Source organism: Amblyomma mixtum, chromosome 6 (assembly GCF_055824585.1).
Source record: "Amblyomma mixtum isolate Tamu chromosome 6, ASM5582458v1, whole genome shotgun sequence".
NCBI lineage: Eukaryota > Metazoa > Arthropoda > Arachnida > Ixodida > Ixodidae > Amblyomma > Amblyomma mixtum.
In genome coordinates, this window is record NC_143017.1 from 102,219,884 (window position 1) to 102,246,759 (window position 26,876).

Below are 26,876 nucleotides of genomic sequence, written 5' to 3' on the forward strand. Positions count from 1 at the left end.
AGCATGCAGCCAAGCGGTCCTGTTAAGAAATGCAAGTTCGCAAAGACAGACAGGAAAAAGAAACAGGCAGTGTTCTTTTTGTCCTCTCCCTTTTGAGTATCATATTCAAGGATCCTGTTTTTAACAGCTTTATGCAGTGGAATGAAACCAGATTCTTACTGCTGCATGTGCAGAGTGCAGAAACAGCAGCTACCATTCTCCGATGCCTTGCTAATGTTCTCTGCATTGTTTAATGAGAGAAGTTGAGAATCACCGTGCTCAGTACTGAAGGCTGCATGCATTCTCTAGCTCATGCCATATTTTTTTATGTTGCAGAGCCCAGATGGAAAGTACATTGCCAGCGGTGCCATTGACGGCATCATCAATGTGTTTGACATCTCCACAGGGAAGCTGGTGCACACATTAGAAGGTGATTTTCATTTTTTTTTTTTCACACTGCAGTTTTGTTTTCATTCATCTCATGACTGGCTCAGCGCAGCAGTCAGCAGCTGTTGCCTTGCTTTCAAAATGCTTAATGAAATGGAGAAAAAGAATGGGGTATCAAACCTGACATGGCGAATAATTTAGCGGTTAATGCTTCTAATCTTTTTCTAGCTGTGTGACGGGAAAGAAACGAATACTAACATGGTGTCCCTTGAAGATGTCATTAATGAATGCTCTCTTGTCAGCGACTTCTGAGGTGCAGGCTGCAAAATTGCTCTGCTGACTGACTTGGAGTGTTAATGGCATCCTAAGATATCAGCTTTATGTTGCCCCTCCCAAATGTAGGCAGGCATAACCTAATTTAACCAAAACCAAGAAACAAATAAGCGAGGGGGGGAGGGGGCTGGTGAGCAACCATTTTGTTTAAAAGTAGGCATGTGAAAATAGCGAATTTTCAGTTCGAAGAGAATATGAAGTGAATAGCTATTTTGTTTGAATAGCTTCGAGACTATTTGCGAAGCGAAGCAAATAGTTTGTGGCTGGAAGGTAGTAGTGAAAAAACAAGTGGCAAGTCATTAGCTCTGAACAGCATGCGCCAAAGACTGGGTCAGAAGAATTTGCAAAGACAACTGAAATAAAAAAAAATGAAACAAGAAGAACGCTTTCAGACTTGCATTACGCAATGTTCGATCAGCAGCAAGTCAAAGTGCACTAAGTGTGATAGCCTTAAGCCTTACCATGCAGTTCGATTTGTTACATTCTGCTTGTCGTAAATATAAAAGTTGCTGACAGATTTTTCAACGTTGAAACTTCGGACATGTTTCATACTCCAGACAGTTCAGTGTATTCAAACACAGCTGAAATTTCGTACGCATCGCATCTGATGCTGCAATTTCTCCTTCCTCGTTCGTACAGCATATGGTCATGTGACTGCACCACACTGTGCATGCGTGCTGAACCATGCAGCCATTCAAGGCCGAGTTTGTGGCCACATGCCGACATCAACCGATGCAGTCGTGTGAAAGTTTCAAAACACTCAAATGACCATTGACTGCTTCTTCCAGCAGCTTACTTTCCTGAATTCCCCAACTTCAAAAAACTCCAGAAATATTCAAAGTTTTCGAATATTGCTATTTGGTTCAAAGCCCAAATCGAATACCGCATTATTCGCGTCAATATTCGAAACGTTGAAATATTCGCACAGCCCTGATTTAAAGAAACAGTGAGGACAGACTGAAGTTGGCCTGTATTGATGTGGCACCTCACTTAATCACCAAAAACGGACCTTTCATAAGCTAGAAAATACAGCAAATGAAATACAGTGTCACCACCGCCGGCCAATTTTGCAAGTAAAATGCATGAGTCACGAGTCCGAGAGGCTATGTTTTCACCTCCATTCACCTCAGATTGGTGGCAATGCGTACTGCCATTCGGTAAGGACGTCAAAAGTTTGAATCGAGTGGCGGGAGGATTTTTAAATTTAATTTTTGACCTCAGTCAATGTATCATTTGCTGTCAGACAAACATTAACATACGCAGAAAGAACCTGAGAATCAATTTTTTCTGAGAACTACAAATGCATGGTGTTGTCCTCAGTGTCCCTTTTGAACCTTTGAAATGTTTATAATTTTTTGCAGGTCAAACCTTGGCTTTGTTTTTAAATAGCTGCTGTCACTCATGTGCTGTTTGTGGCAGGTTTTCTGCATGCATGTTCAGCATTTGATTTGGAAGCACAAATCAGATGTGAGAGGCATAAAGCATGCTTTGAGTTTGGTAGTCGCCAATGCATTGCTATTGCTGCCTGCATCTCATCTTATTGTCTTCAGTCTGGTAGTTTAGAAAAATTTAGTACTCTTGTTTATCGTCGTTAGCCATACCTTGCATTGTGAGGTAATTACGAAGGCGGTCAGATTTAAATTATCCTCACTGGTTGTGCAAAGTCTTCAAGTTTGTTTTGCGATTATGAGCATGCTCTTTCGATCAAACTTCTGATTTACTGATAATGTGCATGGATTGCAGAGCCCTTTTTAAGGCGAAAGCCTTTAATGCCTCATCGTTGTCGACAGAAGGTTGTCAGCAGAGGTGTCACGCTTTTCGGTTGGTCGAAATGGTTATGACGTCAGAGTGCGCGGATTCGAAGTAATAAGGTCACCCACGGATGCCTGACGCCCCCTTTTGGAGCAGAAGACAGCTAATAAAAAATAATTGTCGTCCACTCCAACAGGGGGCGTTAGGCGTCCGTGTGGGTGACCACATTACATATCTCATTACTGCGAACAGAGCCATGGATTCAACCGAACTCATTGAAGCAGAGAGAGAGTCGTGCTAAAGAAGCAGTCAAAGTCGGCAGTCAAAGTGTGTAGTTATAACGTGTAGTCAAAGTATGTAGTCAAATAAAGCACTAGTACAGCACAAACAGTCTCGCAGCCAATGACAAACAGTGCACCAGGAAAGGCTTTTGCCTTGCAGCACTTTAGAGAGCCAAAGTGCCCCCTGAATTTTTTTGGTTGCTCATTGACCCTTCAGCATGCTTCAGTCCAGTTGTCTCAGTATTTAGGAGGTAGATCAGCTTTGATGGGAAAGAAAACCTCATCAAGGAATAACTATACGCTGTTCCAGTAATACTATGTCACGCCCCACCCTCACAGAACATTTAATAAATGGCAACTCATCTATTAGTGGGCTATGTACACATCAACCATCAGCTTGTAATGATGTTTTCTTATTGTGTTTAATGTGTTTTGACATTATGCAGCTCGAAACGTGTATTTCCTTTGTGCACCTTCTAGGCTTGTGGTGAAAATGCATTATTGAATTAATGCATAGTAGGTTAGACACCTTGGTGCATGAGCGGTAGTGAACATGGCCTCTTTCTGGTTGCAGGTCACGCAATGCCGATTCGGTCGCTGACCTTTTCACCTGACTCTCAGATGCTGGTCACTGCATCCGACGATTGCCACATCAAGGTGTATGACGTGTAGGTGCCTTCACTTTCTTAGAATTAGTGAAGTACACTGGTGCACAACTGGGAACTTTGTTGCTTCTTCCTTCGAGCATTGCAGTGGCACTTTGCGAATGTGTTGGATGTACCATACCGTATTTTCCGGTGTATAAGACGCACCCCCCATATATGCAGGCTGTCATTGAAAAAGTTATTGTATAAGACGCACCCGTGTATAAGACGCATCCCAATTTACCCAGTTAGGCTAGTGAGGCTTAATTAAACATGCTTATGCGACCATTGCAAAATGCACCTTACCTGTGAGAAGTTCTTAAAGGGGTGGAGACACCAAATTTGTGGTTCGCGCGTTCTTAGTTTCAAACGTTTCTTATGGCTCCAGGAAGCATGATACACACTCAGAGGTTCATATATTCACAGTGAATAATTTATTATCGCATTTTTAGGTGTACGATTTTCGGTTTCGGTTTCGGAACGCCGAGTTGGACAGTGACGTCACAGAGGGGGAAGATCAACTACTTCGCTTGGTCACGTGGGTCCACAAAAGTTGTGACGCACCTACTGCTGCATCGTCTGCTTTCTCACACACGTGCTGACCAGCGCATGAAAAAAACAACAGCATGTCTAGTACCAGCAGCTCGGATTCTGACGGATCTGAATCCAATGAGTGAGGACATCGACTTTTTTTTTTAGCGCACGCTAATATCACCTTCGCGGGTTCGCGTGAGGATGCGAAGCACTTTGCAAAATGCCAGTAAGCATCGCTGCGCCGCTCTACCCAAGCTGCGCCCACAACCGGTGTCACACTTCGCCGCCGTGCAGCAGCACCTGAGCGCTGCTTGGGATGGTGTACAAATATCACAAGAAAAGACAAAATCGCCTTGTTATCAGAACTGCCAGCTATACTCGAGTAGCGACAAAGCATGCCTGCTTATGTTGGGAGCTTTCGGCAACGGCACCGCTCGCGGGCGCTCCGGGCGACGAGCTCTGCTGCTGCCTGGCTGCCGTGGTCGTCGCTAGGCCTATAGCCTGTTTCGCAAGCGGCCGGCGCTTCGGAAGTCGCCTGCGCTATAATAAAAGGAATACTTTTCACAAATAGCTTTAGTGTCAACAGCATCATCTCACAATAAAATAATAGTATGGTCAATCTCCTCGACGCCTTCGGCAGCGGAGCTAGCGGGCGCCAGGCGAGCCGGACCCCAACGTCGGGCCAGCGGCAGCTGCGAGGCGGTTCTGGCAAGAAAATTGCTCATATCACCGTTGTTACCTCTACCAGCAGCTCAGTATTGGTCAGCGATCCTCAAAAATGACACTTTTTTCACATTTCTTGTACCATGGTTTATTATTTACGTCAAGAACACTCCTTAGCTCGCTTTTATGATGTCGGCAGACGGTATCCAGGCTGGCCGACCGGCTGGCAGGCACGGCGTACTTCACATCCGCACAAAACAGCCATGCTACCAGTAAGGATGCTTCCCAGATTCGAGATACGACAGCATGACTGTACTAAAAGTGGATCTTTCGGCAACGACACTGCCTGCGGCAACGCCGGGCGACGACCTGCGCGCTGGTCCCAGACTGCCCTAGTCGTCGCTAGGCCTAAGCTGGTTTCACATCCGACTCCGCAGCTGAGGGCGCTTTGGGACTGTCCAGCGCTCAGAGACGTGCTCCGCTCGGCACCCCTTTACTGTGAACTCGTCCCACAATAAAAGATATGTTCGATTTCCACGACGTCTTCAGCAACAGAGCTAGCAGACGGCAAGCGAAACGCACCAGGTAGCAGCAGCACAAAACCGGCTATGGGATGAAATTTGCTTGCATCGCAGTCATCACTTCTATCAGGAACTCGGTATTTGCCAACGATCGTCAGAAACGATGCTTTTTTGATATTCATATATCCCAGGGTTTGCTATGAACGTGAACAAACAATACTGTCGCGTTCTTCGGATGCCGGTGGTCGGCACGAAGACTGGCGCAGGCCGCCCGGCTCCAAGGAGTGCGCCCTATTTCATCATGACGCTGCCGCTTTCCGGGCTCGCATTGGCTGCCGCTTCCCGTCGTTGCGTTTGTCGCGAGCGGCTCGCCGTTGACATCTAGCAGGCCGGACGCAGGCGACGAGCTGCAATCGGACGCTGCGACGCTGTTCGCAACGGCGCGCCGCAAACAGAGCGAGTGGCGGTTAGCAGCAAATGCGGCTTGCTGGTGAGTCGACTGCGTTCACGCGGCCGTGCCCCGCTCATCATACGTCACTGCATTTTGGTATGACGTCACTAAAACTTTAATTTGTTTACCCCCTTGTGACGTCAGCGTTGATGGCGCTAGCGATGGGTCTAGATCGTGAGAGTGAGCATTTAGGTAATCTTTGGAACCGAATTAAAATATTTTTTAAACGTTTGTTGCGTCCAACACCTGGCTGTGAGTGCCCTTGCATACATAGGAATCCCATAGCAGGCTTTTCATAGCTTCAAAATTTGGTGTCTCCACCCCTTTAAGCACCGCTAAGTGATCGAAAAAGGCAACACGCACGCCATACCCACCCACGTTTTAGCAAAAGAAAAGAAAAAAAGAACAAAGGAACTCTTCTTATGTCCATAAGAACATTTTATATTAACTTAAAACCTTCGAAGTCTTGATCTTAAGATGTGCTATCAAAAAGCACGCCCATTTCTGGAGGTGACCCAGCTGAAACATTTTCTTCGCACTACGTACACGGAGCAAACAAAGTTTCAAAGGGTGACTGAAAGAAACGCCGGCTTGTCTTGACAATGGCGAGAAACGCGATTGTCACCATCTTTTGGCATTCACATTACTTTTGCTTAGGGCCTGCGAAACTGTCGCGGGTTTATGATTCCGGAAGCCGTCATCCCCACCGTTTAATAATAAAGTTGCTCTCGGTGGTCCCCGTATTGAAGTATTAACCGTGTTAAAACCGCGTTATTGGTAGTGATGTTTTTTTCGGTGAAAAAAGCTTGAACATGGACCTGAGTAATTTCTGAACTCGCAAAAAAAAAACGGAAAAAGTCGCATATAAGACGCACCCGTGTATAGGACGCACCAGCAAGATTTTTGAAAAAAAGCCGCGTCTTATATACCGGAAAATACGCTAAATGTCATCGCACTCGTAACTGAGCCGACATGAGAGGCTGTTGATTTTGTTGCGCAAACCTCATTGTGAATATACACATTTTATGCAAACCTGCTCTTCACTGAGTACTGTGGATATTTTAACAATACGTTGGCTGTGGCTTCAGCAAGGAATTCTTTGAATTCTGATTGGCAAATGCAAGTGGTTCCAGTTAATCATCGAGAATTAATTCCATCCCTGTTATGTGCGTTGGCCATTAACTCATTACATGCATGGCAAAAGGTGGACAGAAACGATAAGACAGGTATCGTGGCAGTACCTGTTTTTCGCAGGGACGAGACAGTGTGGAAACTGTCATTCATATCATTTGATTTCATTTTTATTTCCTTAGGACCCCCTTTGTTGGGGGTACTGCGTAAGGGGCAGTATTAACATATGAAAGTGTAACAATCTTTTTCATGATGACAGGTGCGACGTGACTTTATATAGGAAGGTGGATGGGCAGATAGATGATGACTGTGATTTCATGGGGAAGGTCATTGGAGGAAAAAATGACTTGGAAAAAATAGTCGTAAGGGCACGTTGGGGTGAAACTTTCAACAGATGACCAATGCAGTGAGACATGCATGATGGCGGTGCGCAGTTGTATGGCTGCTGTCCGACTTGGGAACAATAAAATTTGAGAGGTAGACACAAGCTAGAAATGCAGGGACGGAGGGAAAGACTGGATAATTGAAATTGTGGCTTGAGAGATGAAACACTAATAACGGATGAGTATGAGCGATGAATGAAACAAGCGACTCTGTTTTGCTTGGCTTCTAATGAATCGATGAGGTATGCTTGTTGTGGTAGATGCATACTCAAGTTTTGACCTTATCAATGATTTATAAGCAAGTGACTTTACATTTCGAGGGGCGTCGCGAAGATGACTTTTAAGAAAGCGTAGTTTTTTTATTCACAGATGAGATTAGGTTTGTTACATGTTCATGCCATGATCACTGCTGATAGTGACGCCTAGAACGGGACAAGTTTGACAGGAAAATCATAAATCGTATACGTAAATTAATGTGGGTTGCGACGGCAATGACAAGACATGAGCTTACACTTAGTTGGATTAAGTGTCATCAACCAGAGATTGCATCATGCCTGAATGCGGTTAAGGTTGTCCGGGAGGAATTCTTGATCAGCATTGTTAGTAACAGGGGCATAAATAACGCATTTGTTGGTGTATAGATGGATAAGACATTATAAATTTTGTGCCAAATAATTAATATAAATTAGAAATAGAAGGGGACCAAGGACAGCTTCTTGTGGAATGCCCGATGTTACCGCTGGCAGTTAGAGAAGTAGTTGTTAACAACAACAGACTGTGAACAGTATGTGAGGAATTCCTTTATTATGTAATAATTTATGGACGCAAGTTTAGTTGGGAAAGTTTTAAGAGTAGACGTTTACGAGGTACCTGATCGAATGCTTTGGCCAAGTCTAAAAAGATTGAGTCAGTTTCTAGATTAGCATCAAGGTTGGAATGAAGATCATGACGGAAGATAGCATGCTGCGTCTCCCACGACAGGCCTTTTTGAAATCCATATTGGGATGGGAATAAAAGATTTATAGAGTCTAGATGCTGTGTGATCTGGGGCAGAAAATGTTCACACACCATGGACCAGTCTACCCTTGACCACCCGCGAAGTGTATCACCTCCTTCCAATTCCAACCAATATGGACCCCGTTCCCACGCGGTGTATGACGGAAGGCCCGAGCCAAGCAAATACAACATAAGGTCATACGTTGCAAAGCAAACATTCTTTGCACTGACACCAGCTCCTACCAAGGTTGGGTGGCTGCGGTATCAACCGTCACAACCGACCTCGGGGAGGAGATAGTCAGCGCCATGGTCCAAAGCCGAAACAGCATAGTGGGCACCAAGGAAGTCGCAGTTGTACTTGTCATCAAACACACTCACTCCACCGAGCAGATGACTACGATCATGAGCGACTCGCAGCAAGATGTAGTACCTCAATGGGGAACTATGCCAAGCGGCCACCCACATCATGAGGAATCGCACTCCCGGTAAACACGCCCGTCAATGTATTCTGTGGATCCCAGCCCACGGAGGCAACGAGGGCAATAAGGCGGCTGACAGGATAGCTTGAGGCCATACATTCCAAGGCCCGGCACCGTCCACCTCCGAACCTTCGTCTCCACTAACGTACGGCAAAATTGTAAACTACCACCGACTTAGTCGCAAGAAATACGCAGCCCCCCACAAAGATCTCGCTCGTCGGGAAGCCACTATATGGCAAAACCTGCAAGCCCGCACACTACCAAACCCAGCTCAACACAGTAAGATTTGGCCCGCGCAATACCCGCTAAAGGCATGCGCGACCTACGGAGAGATTTCTGGCATCCTCCAAATGGTCTGGAACTGCCCCGAGCAATGTAAAGCGTACAGTTTATAGGAGCTCAGCTATGAGTAGTGAGAGGCGAAGCTGGCTCGCACAGAGAACCCCATTCAGCACCAGCTGACCTGTCAGGCCGGGAGGGCTGTATTCGCCAATGGATTCGCGGACCTGGGTGAACCACCAGTGTAATTACTTTATATTAATAATGTTTATTCTCTCTCTTTGGGAGTGGATGACATGTTCCATGAATTTACAAGGGATGCTAGTCAGCGAAATGGGGTGATACTTGATTGACGAGTCTTTGTTACCTGGTTTCAACACCGAAACAACCTTCCCCATCTTCCAGTCTTCTGGCATGATACCTGTGCAGAGTGACTGGGAAAACAACAAGCACAAAAACTTAGAAGAACTGTTCTTGATGTTCTTTTGAAACTGAGTTAATTTAGTCGATCCCAGCTGAGAATGAAATTTTTAATTTGTTGATTGCATACGAAATGCCATTTGCAAGAAAAATGATGGCTGGCATTGCCAGTTCAGTTAATGGTAGGCAGTGAAAGAAATAGTTCATGTTCTCTCGTGAATACTGTACTCTTTCTCATCTAGTTGTCTGTAAATAGTTCCCAATATATTCAGTCTACGATTCTCGTTGTTCACCTTCATTTCTGACCTGTGGAAGTGTAATACACTTGTGCACCGACTGTTTGCATTCAGCTTTTGCCAATTCATTTACACTAAAGGGGAGACGCGAGTCTTGAAATGAAGTTTTATTGTTAAAGAGATCGTAATGAAATTGGGTTTGCATATGCGTTTCTTGTTCCTGTTTTCAAGATTATCATTAGTTTCAGTATACCTCAGTTAGTTCTCATGTTATGAAAAAATAACTCAAGCATAATTAGGTAGTTTCTTACGGGTAATTAAGACGCTTTCCTTCAATGTTTTTTGGTTTCGACTGAAAAGAAGCTGTAGCCAAAGGCCTACCAAGCAGAGCTATGCTATTTATATTGTAATTTAGATACTATATCATAATATAAAAATGTTGAGTTATGTCCAAGCACCGTAATTCTGAAATATAGTTAGGTAACATTATGGCTCACAAAATTTGTTATTTTCGCCTGAGCCAAAAAAATATAGCACAGCTCCACAGTTTAGCTCTTTCTGAATTTAGCGTCTTACGATTAATTGAAATTGCACGTAAAAACTTAATAAAAACTTCCATATGTCTAGTCATATTGGCAAAAAACACAAGGCTGAGAAAATCGCATTGGAATGCGCGCGCCAGCCATTCGAAGGTCGGTGTAGAGGTCTGAAAAAAAACAGTGGAATGTGGACGTTCCAAAAATATTTCACAGCAGTGAGTCATGCCAGGATGTGGGGGAAGGGGCAGAATTTTCAAACAAAACCAAGATGACTGCCTTCGGGGATGCGATCATGGGAAGCGACGACTGCGAAGTTCTGCCGCATTTCGCTCCAAAATCACCGTTTTCGCTCTTCGTAGGCGCGAAGTATATAATTTTCTAGTAATTGGAGGTTGAATCAGGCCTTGAAACTTCTTAGGCAGGTAGGTACTTTAGAGTGCCTGCCTGTACTTGTCACCATTTTGAAAAATCGCAATTTTCGCATTTTTTTTTATCTTTTCAAGACCCGTGTCTCCCTTTAAGATGGGATTGAGCTAAGTGTAGTGTGTTCACCAGTCAGTCTGCACACCGAGCTGTCTTGTCTTACCAGTTGAAAATGTTGGCGGGCATGGCCCCATGTTTACAGAAGGAGTGGGGTGCTGATTGGTGCAAAGCTTGCTGGTCCTGCAAATTTTTGCGTCACCTACAGTTAGCAAAATGGACTACTCAGAACAGCTCACAGTTTATCGAGTTCTAGTAGTAACTATTAATTCAAAAGCTCACTTCATATGACTGGTCGGCTGCTAGGAGATGAGTTAGTTGAATGACTGCTAGTTGAAGTGCTGTTTCACAGCTAGGTTTATTAAAGCACTAAAGTGGCTGTTTGGGCTTGTTGGTCAGTGGTCATGGTTAAAGAATGCAGCGCAAAAAGATAGGGACAAACGACAAACTTCTTCGTTTGTCCCTGTCTTTTCGCGCTGCATTCTTTACCCATTATTAAAGCACTTTGCAGTTATTTTCCGAGCTTAATGTCGGCTGCCCGTCTGTTGCAGTCAACATGCTGGTCTTGTGACGACACTTTCTGGCCACGGCTCGTGGGTGCTGCACGTGGCCTTCTGCTCCGACAACGTCCACTTTGCCTCAAGGTACTGTGTTGGCGGCACGACTCTAACGTGCTTTCTGGATAGCACCCCCTGGTTATGGCTTACGCTCTCGATCGCACGCTGTCGTATCACGCTCAGCTAACACCCCTCCAAACATGTTCAGCACATGCGTATGGGCGCGTCTGAGCACATACTCTGAGCTGAAGTCTGCGGCCGCTTTCGTGAAAGGCCTTGAACATCATCGCAGTATCAGCCAGGTGCACGACATTAACAACTGAAATATTTTGTGAATCGTAACTATGCGATCATAATATGAAGCGAGCATTTGTGCTTGTGAGGTGGTGAGACGATCAAACTGCAATCACACACAGGTATGCAAAACAGATAAACAGCAAGAACTACTGCAGAAGGTACCATTACAGGTGACACAGACGATATGCACCGTGACCTACTCGAAACGAGTGCCTGTATTGCGCAGCATATCCCATGAAGAACTGCGGTCCTTCGAGTCCATATAAAAATGGCCGAGCACGCTTCCCGCTACCATACCACCTCTCCTTCGTCTGCTAGCTGCCCGAGCACTGCCAGCACAAAATCAGTACTTGTTCAAAGGTAAAAACAGCCACGACAGGAACAGGATGTGGAAAGAGATGTGGACAGGACGAGTGGTACCACTTGTTTCGCTTGTCCTGTCCCCTTCTCTTCCCACGTCCTGTTCCTGTCGCAGTTGTTTTCACCCTTGAACTAGTCGGACCAACTGGCTTAGAACATCGTCATCCTGAGCTACAGTATTCACTCTGGTGTTTGCACCAAGAAAAGCACATGGAAAAAAAGACAAACTGTAAACCAGTCTCAAGATTTGCAATTATGTTATTGCTACTGAGAACAATGCTGGGATTAGCCAGAAAAGCATGTAAACACAAAATACATACACCTTCCTCAATTTGCTCATTGCTTTCGTGTGAAGCACTATTTTGATAGTCTTTCGATAGTGTTTTGAATGGGACATTTATAGTAACATCAAAACAGGAAAGCATGCAGCGCACCAAATGCTGTTGAGAAAAGGGAATGTGAAGCATTGTTTGCATTGCATGCAGGCCAGCTGGCTGGCTTAAGAGTTTTAATGAATTCAAATGATAAAGTTACAATTTTATCGCTTGTTTTTATTTCTCACATGACCTGGAGTGAACTTTGAGATCAAAGCCACCGTTCACTGTTGAAATCAGGACTGAAACAACATGGACATTCGGTTATAACCTGTTTACCGGATGCAGGTAGATTCCACATGGTGATCCATGTCTTACGCACCGTTCCAAAGAAGAAAATGTAAAATAAAATTTGGTGGCTATAATCCCTGGCCTTATTATGAGGTCTTATGCATGATGGACAAGTCAGCTAAGACAGGCAAGTAAATAACCAGTGCCCTGTGGACTTGCAGCTCATCAGACCGGACAGTGAAGGTGTGGGACCTCCCAGCAAAGGAGTGCGTCCACACCTTCAGTGAGCATTCAGACCAGGTGTGGTGCACCAAGTACAACCCCATGGGAAGCCGCTTGGTCTCCGTCTCTGAAGACAAAAGCATCATCTTGTACGACTGTCCCGTGTAAATAAACTTGTCTGATGTCTGCTCTAATGGCGCCCTGTTATAGCCAGTGCCTGTGGCACTCTGCACAACCACTGGTGTAACCTAGCATTAAAGGGACACTGAGGAGAGCACTATTAATATTTTTTTTATAGTAAAATCCGATAGTTCGGCATGTCATGGCTTTGTTGCCACTTGGCCGGCAGCGAAAGATGCATTTATTTCTAAGAAATTTGGATTCGAAGTTGAAAAAATTTTTCCCGCCACTCTGATTCAAACTTGGGATTCTCCTATGACGACACAGGACTAAGAGACGTGAAACATGACGTGCACATGACGTAGTGCAGACTCCGTGATTTCTGGCGGCCAGCAGTGCGGCCTAGCAGCAGCCGAAAAGAAAGCTACCGCCGGCCGCACGTTGAAGGCATCTATCGGCTATTGCGGCCGTCGCTACAGTCGCTTCGATTACGTTTGCACTGGCGTTTTGCCAGCGTTACGATGGATCTCGTTCTCGAAGTCGTCAACGAAGTTCTCGCAAATAGACACCTTTAGCATACCGTATACCTTGTTACCGCTAGCGGAATACCGGGAGCCCGCCTACCGCCGGAAAACAGGCGCTGATTTGTCCCGATGCTTCAGGAGCGCGCGTAGCTGCTGGGCACGTGGCGCCATCTGGCGACGTCAAGGAGATTTGCGCATGCATTGGCTGCGCCTCAGTGATTCATGGGTTCTCGGTTCCTGGTGTTGCTAGAACCATTCGTTCTAGCAACACTGTTTTGTCCTATGACCTCATCACGCTTGTACTTGCGAGTTTGGCCTGTGGCGGCGATACCTGTATTTTGGTTCTTGCTCTTTTCTACGTTACAAGAGCTTTGTTGTCAGTATGAGTGGCGTTTTTGTAATCAGGAGCTGGTATTCTGTCGATACAAGCCAACTTCAATTTCTCCTCAGTGTCCCTTTAATGCTGAATAAACTGGCATTAGAATCCTATGAGGTAACTGGAGAAGAAATGGCAAATCCCGCAACAAGTAGTCCTTGCGGTAGGCCATCTTCTAGCTTCTTTTCATTTTTGTTGCATTCATCTCCCTGACCTTCCTGGTGTCTTGCTTGATCACGTCGAATTCAGCGAATTCAGTCCGCCGGCACACATCAAAATTCCAGAAGGTGCACACGTCAAGGAAGGGCAACCAGTCAGGAGGTTGAACTTGCGCAGCAATAAAAAATGCACTAAAATGCACTGCTCTTTGAGCAGTAACTTCATTGAATGTGGCGGTTCTGCGTGTATAACAATTATGCCACTTTTCCACACTCTAAACAGTCCTATTAACACGAAAAGTTCACACGAAATTCTGGAACCTTGCGTCACAGGCAGAAATCTTATAGCTTAAGGCATGATCTCATCTTGTTTTTTAGGAGTTTGCAAAAGTATGTTCCACAAGAATGCAGCATCACGACACAACCCAAATTATTTGATTGCTCAATAGTTTCTCGTTGCTCGCACAGGTAGCAATTCACTGACCACGGCATAAACGTCTCCTTGGCACAAAGGCACGTCCTGACGTGTGAGATCCACGTTTCAGTTCTAGAAAAGGTTTTTGCAGCTGATTGAATCTACAGCCGCTGAACTCTCCTTAATACACTGGTGTCAAGAAAGGCTAGGTAAGGCTGGAGGTATATGGGTAGAGGAAGTAATGATTAATCAACCTTTCTCATATGCCTTGTGGAAAGGCCGCAGAGGTAGTCTAAAAGCGAAGAGCGAGGAAATCAAATGCATCAACACAATTCTCTCACTACCATGTCCAGAAAAGACAGACGAGGGATGATCTATTTTTCTGAAAAGTGAAAACCCTGAAAGAAGTTGGTGGACAAAAAGGGCATGACAGATTCACCAGAGTATCAAGGAAGCAAAAAATTCTGTCGACGGGGTGTAAAACAGGGAGGGTACAAAGTTTGGGTGGTTTGGGTGTTTGATATGTCTTTATAATTATAGCAGGAATTTTAGAGTTTAATGCACTAAAAACTCTATGAATGATGGATGTCACTAGAAAAACGCAGATTTTTTTTTAGATTAAAATTTTCTTCCTGGTATTTATCATTGTACGACTGGCATATACCGTGACTTGTATATTCATGCACCACACTATATTTTGCGCCCCGCCGCAGTGGCTGAGTGGTTACGGCGCTCGGCTGCTGACCCGAAAGAAATGGGTTCGATCCCAGCCGCGGTGGCCAAATTTCGATGGAGGCGAAATTCTAGAGGCCCGTGTACTGTACGATGTCAGTACACGTTAAAGAACCCCAGGGGGTCGAAATTTCCGAAGCCCTTCACTACGGCGTCCCTCACAGCCTAACAATAAACCCCATAAACTATGTTTTGCTATGGCGTAATCGTCCATTATAAGTAAACAAAATTGCATGTAGAACAAACATGTACTAGTATTCTTTTTTTCTCAAGGTCTGTATGAGATTGGAATAGGCTCTTTGAAGAGGTAGCGTCAGTTATGCCAGATGATTTATCACTTTATCTCTGTAAATTCCCTGTTCTTGGGCTGTAGTGGTGATCTGTCGCAACTACATTGTCTGTAAATCAGTTTGTTGCCTGTTTTCATATCTTTCATATGTTATTACCCCCCACTGTAATGCCATATGTGGCGCTGTGGATATCCGAATAAATAAATAAATAGGCTCCTCAGATAGCGCCTTAGGAAAGTCACAAAAAAATCTATGTAGTTCATATACCTTCTTCCTTGCACAGTGCAGCACTTGCCTCAATGTTGCAGCGCAACATCGCAAAGAACGTCACACAAACTTGTGTCCATGCAGAAACAAAGTGTTCCCAACCTGTCGAAGCATGCTTTTTTTTTATCACACTCTCTTTATCAAAACACGAGGGCAACGTCGTCAGCGTAGGCGGAAGTTTAATTATACACTGTACTAGTGAGAACCCACGATTAGCAATGTTTTTGAAGATACTGTGCTGTGGGGGCTCGAAATACATAACGCAAGTCACAAAGCCAATGTTGAACAGGTGATTTAAATAAAATATGTTTAGGTAAGCTCTTGGTTGTTAGGGAGAGCCAGTGTTCCCACGAGGCTCTTGTTGGGGGGATAGAGGGGGTCTCGCATATGTGGCCTAAGATATGAATGTTGCAGGTGTGCTGCGGGGTGGCAGGCAAGTTGGTTTTCGGGCCGCGGCAAGGTGTCTGTATGCTACAGCTGAGCTGATGACAAAGTAAGGCTTCCTCAGTGTGTGGTAACAGTGTGTGGTAACGTAGAGGGCGCATGCGGCGGTCCTGACTGCGCCCATAGGAGATGTTCCCGGCTGACAAAATGTCGTATTGCTTGTGCAGTGGAGCCTCCGAAACTGTGGAAGCTGAAGAGTTTTTCAGATGTAAAATCTACCAGCCTTTTGCCTTACATACCTCTTCAGATGCATTCTAGTGTATATATAGCCGATTTGCTGTAATTTTAAGTTCATTTCATTTTGTGACTTTTGCCGTAAGTCTTACCTTTTTTGCGCGTGGACAGTAAAGACAGTAAACTTAGAAAACATCTCACAGTAAACAAATTTTGCATTTTTCATTTTATATACCAGTCGCACACAAATGTAAACAGCATAATAAGGTTGATTTAAACCTATGTACGTTCAGACTTTTCTTTTTTGGTTCTCAACCCGTTTGAACCCACTCGATCCTTTACGAACCAGTAAAAACCGAAACGGAATGCCGTACCGGAGCCGAACCCGGAACTGAACCCGGATCATGTCCAACAAATTTGGAAAAAACAGGGGGCCACCTTCCGCTGCTGGCCGGATTTATATCTGCTTAATCCATGAACTGAGAGCAAAATTCACCGAGCTCGCATCTACCAGGAGAGGCAGGTCAAACAGCAGCGGGCCGATGCACGAGAGAGAAACGAAAGCGCAGAAAGCGCAACGAGGCGCTGGCGCGAACACGAGTTCGCCCGTTCTCTGAAACGCGCGCCATCTTCGGCCTCGGCCGTCTGGGTTTGAGAGAAATGCCGCAAAAACAGAAAACCGAAAAACCCTCCGGGGTCACATCCGCCAACCGTTCTCCTTTCCACCTACTCTCTGGGCGCGCATGCGCAGTTCTGCAGAGTTTGCTCTCTCGATGTTCAGGTGATTTATATGCTCCCGCAGGGATACCTTTGGTAGCATATACAGTTACTCTAGCCGGATTGGGAAGCTGCGAAACTGGTTCAGTTCTGGTAGGGTTGCTTAGAGCCTTATTAAATTCAAGTGACTCTGACATATGAGGTCATGTCAGGAACCACTTGAAAATTGGGAATTAGTTTTGAGGAAAGGAAGTGTCATAGTAACCCTCTCAGGTATCGGTGGACACCTGCACGCGCCATGAGGGAAAAGATAAAGATGGGAGTTAAATAAGAAAGGAAGAAAGAGGTGCCTTAGTGGAGGGCTCCGCGCGCGTGCGTACCACTTGCTGTGGACTTATTTCGCGCACACGGTCTGCGGACAACCTTTCCTTGAGAGATCGGGACGCCCGGTGGTGCCATGGGCACAATGGATACAAACATTTGAAATACACTGTTAGCAAAAAACACCCAAAAGGGAGTAAATGGCTTGTCCTCTAACGCACACCCAAAAGGAGGTTTTTTATGCGAAGCATATTACTAGAGGTACACTACAGCCCTTCGCCGTGGTTACGCGCCGTGCACACCACATGGTACAGTGACGTCACACCACGTGACACATGACGTCACGACAGAGGAAGACGGAGGTACACTACAGCCCTTCGCCGTGGTTACTGTAGCCGTGGTTATGCGCCGTGCACACCACGTGGTACAGTGACGTCACACCACGTGACACATGACGTCACGACAGAGGAAGACTGAGGTACACTACAGCCCTTCGCCGTGGTTATGCGCCGTGCACACCACGTGGTACAGTGACGTCACACCACGTGACATACCACGTGACACATGACGTCACGACAGAGGAAGACGGAGGTACACTACAGCCCTTGGCCGTGGTTACACGCCGTGCACACCACGTGGTACAGTGACGTCACACCACGTGACATACCGCGTGACACATGACGTCACGACAGAGGAAGATGAGGGTCCACCTCGCGCCGTCGCTGTGGTTGCACGCCGTGCAGACCACGTGGTACAGTGACGACACACCACGTGACATATCACGTGACACATGACGTCACGACAGATCGCCGTCACGCGCTGGGAGAGGGAGAACGATGCCATCGCACAGACACCGGAATGTCCTCGAGCGGCATTCCCGCGCATTTCAAACGCGCGTTCACACTCTGTGTAGGTGAAACGCTCGCTCCACCGGGCAGGCGGACGCGGCTTCCGTGGCAATCCAGGCGCCCACCCAACGCGCGTCTCGGGGTTAGTCGGCGTTCCGCTGTAGCAATGCCGTTGTCTTCCCCCACGACGAAGGCTTCTAGTGGTTGTATTAAAATGACCAAGTATTCAACCAAGGAAAGCCATGTATTACCAAGCCTAGCCATCAATATGCTTCGCATCTGACCAGGGTTAACCAAGTTAAGCCTCAGCCATTTTTTTACTCCATATGTATGTTTTTTTATTTACTCCCTTATATAAGGGAGTTATTAAAGAGTGAAAAGGCAGTAAATTTTTTACTCCCTTACAAAACTGTAGCCCGAAAATGGCGTGATGTTTATAGTTTATTTATCCTCATTCAGGCTCATTCTTACAGTGACAGCGGTGGAAACGGGCAGTAGCTCTGCGGGCCGCCGGCAACCCAACTTGGGAAACTGCGCTGTCCTAATGTAACTCCGCGTCGCGCATTCTATTCGCCGTCTGCAAGCCCAGCGGCGGCGCAGGCGGCAGGAGTCGTCTGCTTGTCGTCTCCATTTGCTGTACGAGCTCGTTTGGTTGGCCGTGTCTGTAGATAAAGGAATGTAACATGTAACCCCTGATGGTAGTTTGGAATGGCAGTGTTTGCTTCCATATTCACTTCATTAAGGCTTGGCTTTTCAATATGACTGAGGAAAAATGTAGCCTCATGAGCTCAATCAAGAGCTCAGGGTTGACTCTATGTTCTATCACAGTTTCATGTTCATGAAACACATAATCTGCTGCAATACATTGCGAGGACCACACTGAAAAAAGCCTGTGAGAATTAGGCCTAAGCGGGGCTGTAACGGGTTGGTGACACAAACAAAGGAAAGTTAGGTATGGTTAGAGCACTGGAGGCTTCACAGGAGCAATTCAATTATGTACCGTACTGTAGCGGAAAACGGCGACAAGCCGATATCTTGTACCGCGGCAGGCGCCCGTGAAGGAGCAGAAGTGAACGGAGATCCAGCGACGATGGTAACCAAGCGGTCTTCACTCACCCCTATTATCCATAGAGTTTCTTAAACTCTATGCTATTATCAGACGACTGACCAGAAGCAGACGAGAAGCTAGGTGGCGGGGCGGACTGCACAAAATGGTGTTTTTTTACTCCATTTCGGCACTGGTGGAGTATTTGGCACAATTAACTCCCTTTCTAGACTGGAGTAAATGCTGGTAAATCCTCATTTTAACTCTATTATTCCCTCATGGGAGTAAAATGGAGGACAGTCCACCTTTTTACTCCCCACTCATAGAGTAAATGTTTTCGCAAATGGAGTAAAAAGCGTAGCCGCCACCATTTTTACTCCCTTTTGGGTATATTTTTGTTTACAGTATATATTCGAACTCATCCGGTAGTTCTTCAGCATCGCAAGAAAGCGCTGTTGAATTGTAATTTAGGGGACGAAGGTCGCAGAATTTGTTTCGCATGCACTACGACCCAATCGGAGATTGTGCACGCAATCAGCAGCGTCTACAGAGGCGAGACACTGTGCCAGACGCATATTACGCTGCGGTAACATAATTGATCAGGTTTTTTCAGTGTTGACAAATCTGGTTGCAGAACGACGTAAATTCTACAACCGCGTGCAGTAACCAGATGAGTAGGTCAGAGAATACATACACTCCGAGACCTCGCAAATGGTCCAGTTTTGCACTCCCAGAAGAGGCAGTGAGAGACAGGTTCGTAACCGGCGTCTCATTGCTACGTGTTCGCGAACGTCTTTTATTAGAAGAATCCGATATCTCCTTCGCAGCAGCTTCGGATATAGCCTTGCGGTATACGAGTAAACGGCTCGCTAAGCGCGAAAATTCACAGCCCCAGTGCAACCAGCTCGAGAAGGCATCAAGTTCGTCCTTCCCCGCCGCAACCACCGCAACTAAAGCTTATCCAGGGACTCTAAGCGCAACAACACATCGTAGCACAGTCTACGGGTAGACGCAGCCTCAACGGCGTTGCTTGCAGCGTTCCGAACGAACGCGACTTTTCCGCCAGCGTCCCATCAACGAACCCCAACGGTCGCGCAACATGTTTGATCAATGGCCACATGTCCACAAGTCAATGGCCACATGTCCACATGTCAATGGTCACATGTCCACAAGTACCTACAACCTATTTTTCCAATGCAGACAGGGACCCCGGAAGAAACTTTTTGGAGGGCGAGGGGGGGGGGGGGCAAGCTTTGTTGTTTTTGTATATCGTGTTTTTATTCTTATTTTTATATTTTATTTCAGTATTTATAATAACTGTATTAATATTTAATATAGTTACTTACATAAATTTTAGGATTTTATATAATTTTGCAATCTACTGGACAAAAGCATTTTTCAACGAGAAACCGTTTATGAACGCAATTTTTTTCATATAATTTCAGATTTCACTAATCAATATATCCACAATCACCCGACGGCAGTCTTGTATATATTTTTTTTAATCAAGTGAGTATCGTTGTAAAACTTAACTTCCTACGAGACAAAACTTACCGCAAACGAGCCAGCGGTTGAGGGGGGAAAATTTTTTGAAGTCTTCAGGATAAAGATGCACAATACTGTGTCGCATTTTTAATCATGATTGATTACAAGCTTAGAAAATTTCGCAGGTTCGGTCTTGGTTTCTGAGGAAAGAAAATGGCGCAGTAACTGTCTCACATCTCAGTGGGCACCCGAACCCATGCCCGAACCACCCAAACCGCGCGTACTGGTCGAAAATCGGGTCCGTTTCAGGGGAGGTGGGCGCATGTACCGCTATCCGCCTGCTCTGCGTGCGGCCACGCGCCGCGCTTTACATGGGTTTTCGTACACCATTTCTTTCCTGCTGTGGCATGTTAAAATTGGTTACGCTGCTGGTAAACAATCGTAACTGCAGCACTGCGCCAATGTACGGAGAACAGAGAACATATTTTGCACGGTTTAATAACACACATATATTCTTCTTTCAGTCTAAAAGAGATATTTCTCAGAATGTACACTATGCCCATGCTACAGCATTCCGAACAATACAGATAATGTGTCGACGCACCAGAGGTGTTAAGTACTCTCAAACGACGCAGCTAACATATGTGCGATCATGCCGCGCATACCGCGTTCACGCGATACAGCTAGAAGGATCATTCTGAGCAAAGTGAGTGCACGCAATTTGATGCATGCACGATGTGCGTTACTACAATCGCAGATAATTGCAAAAAAAAACTTGTTTAGTGCTTATGCAAACGCGTGAAAGCAAACCGTTATCACGCAATGGTTTTCAGTGTCCGTGCTAATGCATGTGACACCAGGAGAATTCAGTGAGTTATATAATCAGTTTCCACGATATGCCGACTCTTCTGCGGCCAAACACGATGACTGCATCGTCAACGGCAGTGACTATACATCATAGTTCATGATTCACGGTGCCGAAATGAGCGGTGGCTCCCGAGAAAGCGAGCGCAACCCATGGCCAGGTAGCACGTAAGGTCTTCAAAACGTTTATTTTATATATAAAACCGATAAAAGGGATTTTCGACCAAAACTTTCAAGAGATCTCTTACCTACAGGATTCGATCTGCACAAACTATAAGACTTTAGAGACGGGTCCTGTCCCTGCCCTCTCAAAGGCGCCGATTGAAGTTTTGGCGGGAAAGGCATCTTATTTTGGCGGGCTTTTTGGCCTTGGTATGGACGACAGAAGTTTTGGCGGGAAAGCATTCAATTTTGGCGGGCCTCTCGTGAACGTACGGAGTTGAGGACAGGTTCTATTACTGCCCTCTTTAAGACAGATAATAGACGACAAAGGTTTCTGCAGAAAGGCGCATCTAATTCTGGCGGGCTGTTTCGGCTCAGCGTTTTTCTCAGTGGGCAGTTGCCTGTCTTGACGCTGGCAGGCGGCGGCGGCCCTGCCATTTTTGCTGCCTCCACGATGCATTTCACAATTCCTGCCCCAATCCTGTTTAATGATGTGCAGATTCTTCATCGTGATGCTAACTTTGGGGGCACCTGTGTTCGCACGTAACTCGTACCACAACTCAGCCGTGTTTCAGCAGCGGATCCCTCATCTGCATGACTTCTCCGCTGCACGGCGGCCATTGCTTGTGCTTTCGTGCGCTCGCCCTGCTCTTCGCGGCACTGCTACGCTTGAGTACCCTGTGAACCTCCCATCGTCGCCCGGTACTCATCCTGTAGCAGTCTTCGTGAGAACCTTCGCGTGCCTGCAGCCCTATCCGCATCGCTGCCGATAGGCTATAGCAAGGTTACACCGGTAGTTCCTTTGTCCTTCGTGCAGTTTCCTCGCTGTACGATGGATATCGCGCCTTCATCCCATCGCGCCACAACTGGCATTCTCTGTTCGACCTTCCCACCGTGCAGCGACCACTGGGCGCGCACACTTCTTCGCACCATCGCTGTGCAATGGAATTCCTCGGCGGTCTTCCCCTGTTCGCGCGACGTTTACACCCTGCTGCGCCCGCGCGCCTCTGAGTGTGCCATTCACCAGTGCCGCTGTCCGACCTCAGGGAACTACAGCCACCTCTACGTGCGCCTCGTCGCTCACACGCCCTCATCTGGAGCTGTTGCAGCTCACTGGTCTCACGGTGTCTCCGTGCTCTGCTGCTACCGGGGCGAAGCTGGTGGCGGTGCTCTATGGTGGATCGTGCTTCCTGGATGCCGCAGCAGCAGATGAGGTCTCCATTACACCATCGGGTGTGGGCCCCTCTGCTCTTTCGGGTGTCATATATCCACCGCATGTCCCGCCGCCCGTTGTCCGGTACCAGCTGGGGTGTGCAGTTCTAAGTGTGACATTCGACCCATCTCTTCCAAGGGCCCTGGATTATCACTCAGGACCCACAATTACTCCTACAACCTCCACGTCCCCCTCTGCCTCTATGCCTCATACGCACCCAATCCCTCCACAATCCCGTTCTACAATTTCGAGTTCCGATCAGTGCTCCTTTTAAAGGGCAGCAGAATTGTTAGGCTTTATGCATGCTGATGCTCCATTCGTCGGCATCAGATGCTGGTGATATGACTTATTCCAGGTGCGCCCTTTTTTCTCCACTGCCCCATTTAATGCAACCATCGCACAGTACACGGACCTCTAGGATTTCGCCTCCATCAAAATTCGACCGCAGTGGTCGGGATCGAACCCGCGTTTTTCTGGTCAGCAGCCGAGCACCATAACCACTGAGCCACCATGACGGCTCGTTTGTTTTGGATATTTTATTCATCGTAATAAAGAGCGTTGTTTTAATATTTTCTCTTCATCTACGCGGAGTAGCAGCAGCTGACGCCAGCCAGCATCAAGTTTGCAGCTTCCAGGAGAAGTTCTGCCGTGCACAATGCAAGCTTGGTGTGCTGTCCTCTTTTGCTGAACAAAACGAACAAAATTCACGGGAATAAGATGGGGGCTACAAATGGTATTTCAAACATCTTCTAAACTACCTGAATTCTTATAGAAAAGGTCTAACTGTTGCTCATTCCTAGACGTTTTCTTTTGCGACGTTTGATATAGGTATTCTGTAGACCACTTTTAGAAGTTTCTTGACAAGAAGAGGGATTCTGAAACGTCTTTTGACCCGGACATTTAAGACGGTATAGTGCGGGTCAGTAATTTAAAGGGGATATAGAGGGAGAGCTTTTCTGCGTTCAGAAACTTGTTGCGATTAGATCTTGTCCTTTACAACAGATGGCAGCGCCAGCAGTTCCTCCTTCAGTTACGTTCATACGAATTGTGGCGCAGTTACGACGTCAGCGGAGGTTTCTCCAATTAGTCTGGGCGGAATTAAGCTGTACGCGCTTTCCTCGCCCTGGTCGTATCGTACTATATATAGATATTTCCATTGTTAATTCCATCTAACCTCGTTTTAAGTAAATAAAAAAAATTCTGACACGCTGACTCTAAATGGTAATTTTTTCTAAAGTTTATTTCTTCTGAATTAATAAAGGGAACAAGAAGGCAGTGGAACAAAGAGAAGGCAAGAGTAAAACATTTGGCACATGTGCGCCTCGTTTGAACATGCCGCGCTTGTCAACATCATCAGTCATGCAACAATGGCCGCATTAACGCTGTTTCGCTGGGCAAGAGAGCGATATTTCGATAATTTTTCGAAAACCAATAAGTCCAGCTCTTTGCTTATGTTCATGAAGGAATCCTCCATGCTTATGTTGAATTCCAAAGGCAGATCTGGGTCAAGTTTTTCTCCTCAATCGTACAATTTGGGAGCGCGAGTTGTATGTTCCAATGGTAGAAGGGGACCACGCGTCGATATCGGATCGCTCCGTGGAGCAGTGATATTTGCCCCGCCGAAATCTACAGATACTTGGGCAGAATCGTTTTCCTTCCTAAAATTTTTAAATTTCCTATTTCGTGGCCTTAATTGGGGAGATTTCAGGGGCACCCTTGAGTGTGTACGACGCACGGCCGGATATTCGCTCTGCGTTTGCTGACGGACTAAATTTCGAGACGGCGTTTGGTCATTTCAGAGAAATATATAATGACCCAAGCTCTCACTTACAGCCGCCAGTTTAGCCAATCTACAGGCGCACGATAGATTTTGTGGCGGTATCCGTGACATCATAAGGCGGGCTGTTACGGCGTCATCGCTTGGTCGAAACTGTTTCGGTTTCCTATGATTTTTTTTATATACTTCGTATTTTGAAAACGGTCTTTTGTGCTGGAGCGAGGGGACTCTAAGGAATGTGATGCGATTTTCAGCTCAAAATGTTCAAAAAAACCCCTAGCTGGCCCTTAACCTCACCATTAACTGCTGTGGGAGCCCATGGTATTAGCAGAGTCCAGCTTTCGGATGTGAGAGCGTGTTCCACTAGTAGCTGCTTGAACAGCAGATTCAAAGTTAAAATTTTCACCTGGGTCTTGAGCGAAGAACCATGCGAATTTACACAGCAAGCTTGACCACTGCCAGGGGCAGATTGATTTACGGTGGTCACACTTGGAGGGGGCTGGCCTCATCTGGGCCATGTATTTCTTCAACTTTTTTTTGATCGAAAAAAGGGGTTCTGCATGATTTTCCTATGTACAATTTCTCGCTCATTGAGGACGTCCTGAAAATTAATTTGTGAGGACGTTGCGTTGTCAGGATTTCCTCTGCCGATCCTCAACAAGTCCTCACCTGATCGATCCTGTTCAGACCCTGTACATCCTCAAAACATCCTAAAAATTGCTATGTAAAACCTTTCTGGTTTGTTTTCAGGACATAAGATGACGATCTGGTTCGGAGAACGAGCGGTATTTGCTTGCTTATTGTGGGAAGCATTCATAAGAATTATGAAACAGCCTTTTCCTTCTTTTGTGCTGGATTTAAAGTTCGGCCACACTCAGTAAGTCTGACTGGCTTGATCACGACCTTTGTCAGTGTGCACGGACTGTTGTTTCAGCAGTCTTTCACAGAGTGATGGCTAAAGCTCTCTCTGGACTTCAATTTTGCCACCTCAGTGACAAAGCCACTTTAGACAAGTACATCTGCTGTGAGCTAGAAATTGTGGGGTTTAAAATCGGGGAGATAAACACGTTCTCCCCGATTAAGCGCGGCTGACATGGTTCAAAGCCGCGCAGACCCCACCCCGTGATCGCGAGCGCACGCCGACCACGGCGGGCCTTGCTCTGCGGGAACAAAGGAACGACACACTGGCTGACACAAACAAGGCGTTTATTGCTATAACAACAATAACGCCAGCTAGCAACAAAATACACTGGGGAATCGAGGATGTCCGACTCACCAGCAAGGTTACGAGCGAATGTTCGCCCACGGTAGGGCAGAGGGAATATCTCCGAGGCCGGACGGGACGAGCTGAGGGGAACACGTTTCCACACGAGGACGCCCGCGGCGAAGAGCGGAGCTTTGCGCGTGAACGTCCAACACGCTTCCCTGTCCCAGGGAGAAGAGAGCCAGCTATCCCTCGCGCGCGCGCAGCAAAACGCCATCCGTGGCGCTGGTGTCGCTGCGACGCGAGCGCCCTCCCCTGTTAGTCAAAAGTAACCGAACCGAGGAGTGCTTTGCGGGGGAGCTAACCACAGGGAACTAGTGCGTTGCGGGAAAGCGAACGCAGGGGACGAAGGCGTCCCCACAAAATCGAAGTCCGACCCTAATGGAAACATGCAGTAGATAAGTCCTGGTCAAACATCAAAAGAATTTTGAGATATATCCTGAACAAATACCATTTCTTGGATTAGAATTATTCTCTTTGTCACCATTACACACAAATTTCTTTTAATTAGACCTGCACAGCTGTGTGTGCAAAGTAAATCAGGCTTGAGCTCAGTGCAATCTCACAATATTTTCCTGTCAAAGGACGTTTTTGTCCCTGCGTCATTCAGCAGTGTACAAACTGAAGGCAACCTTTCGAGAACGTTTGGCCAGTGATGCTGTCAAAAGGTCTCAAGGACATCCTGTTTGGGATGAGGACGTGTTAGCCATTTGAGGATGTCCTCAAGAGGTTTTGGCGTTTCCTGGGCATTGCCCCTATAAATCTGCCCCTGAACACTACGATTATCCATGTGAATAGATTCACCAGCTATCCAAAAACGACTACAACCTGCAAGTTTTATGTTCCAAGAAACAAACTTAGTGATATACGACAGCTTGCAGTAGTGGTTTAAATTAATTGTTCCTATCAGAGACAGCTCTACTATATTGTTAGCAAACCTCCCAATGCATGGCACACACACACAACGGAAAGAGTGCAAGGAAGGCGACTGTCAACCGTAGGGAGAAAGACGAAGGAGCCAGAGGCAAGATGGACAATACACACCCATGTAATCACTTGTAACTTAACCCTATTAACAGATAGTTCTTAGAGAAAGTTTGAAAGGCATTCGCAGTTACTTTGCACTCCAACACAAGAATCGCCTGTAATAT

General features: G+C 46.3%; 1 protein-coding gene across 1 annotated transcript in view; it reads left to right on the top strand.

Annotated features, from left to right (window-relative positions):
• Positions 1-12,723, top strand: part of LOC149339875 (uncharacterized) — a 28,431-nt gene extending 15,708 nt beyond the window's left edge. Inside the window, exons 7-10 of the mRNA XM_089548556.1 lie at positions 316-409; positions 3,307-3,400; positions 11,040-11,132; positions 12,529-12,723. Of these exons, the coding sequence (XP_089404682.1) occupies positions 316-409; positions 3,307-3,400; positions 11,040-11,132; positions 12,529-12,697 (450 nt within the window). The 3' untranslated portion in view covers positions 12,698-12,723. The remainder of the gene's footprint in view (positions 1-315; positions 410-3,306; positions 3,401-11,039; positions 11,133-12,528) is intronic.
• Positions 12,724-26,876: the final 14,153 nt, after the last annotated feature.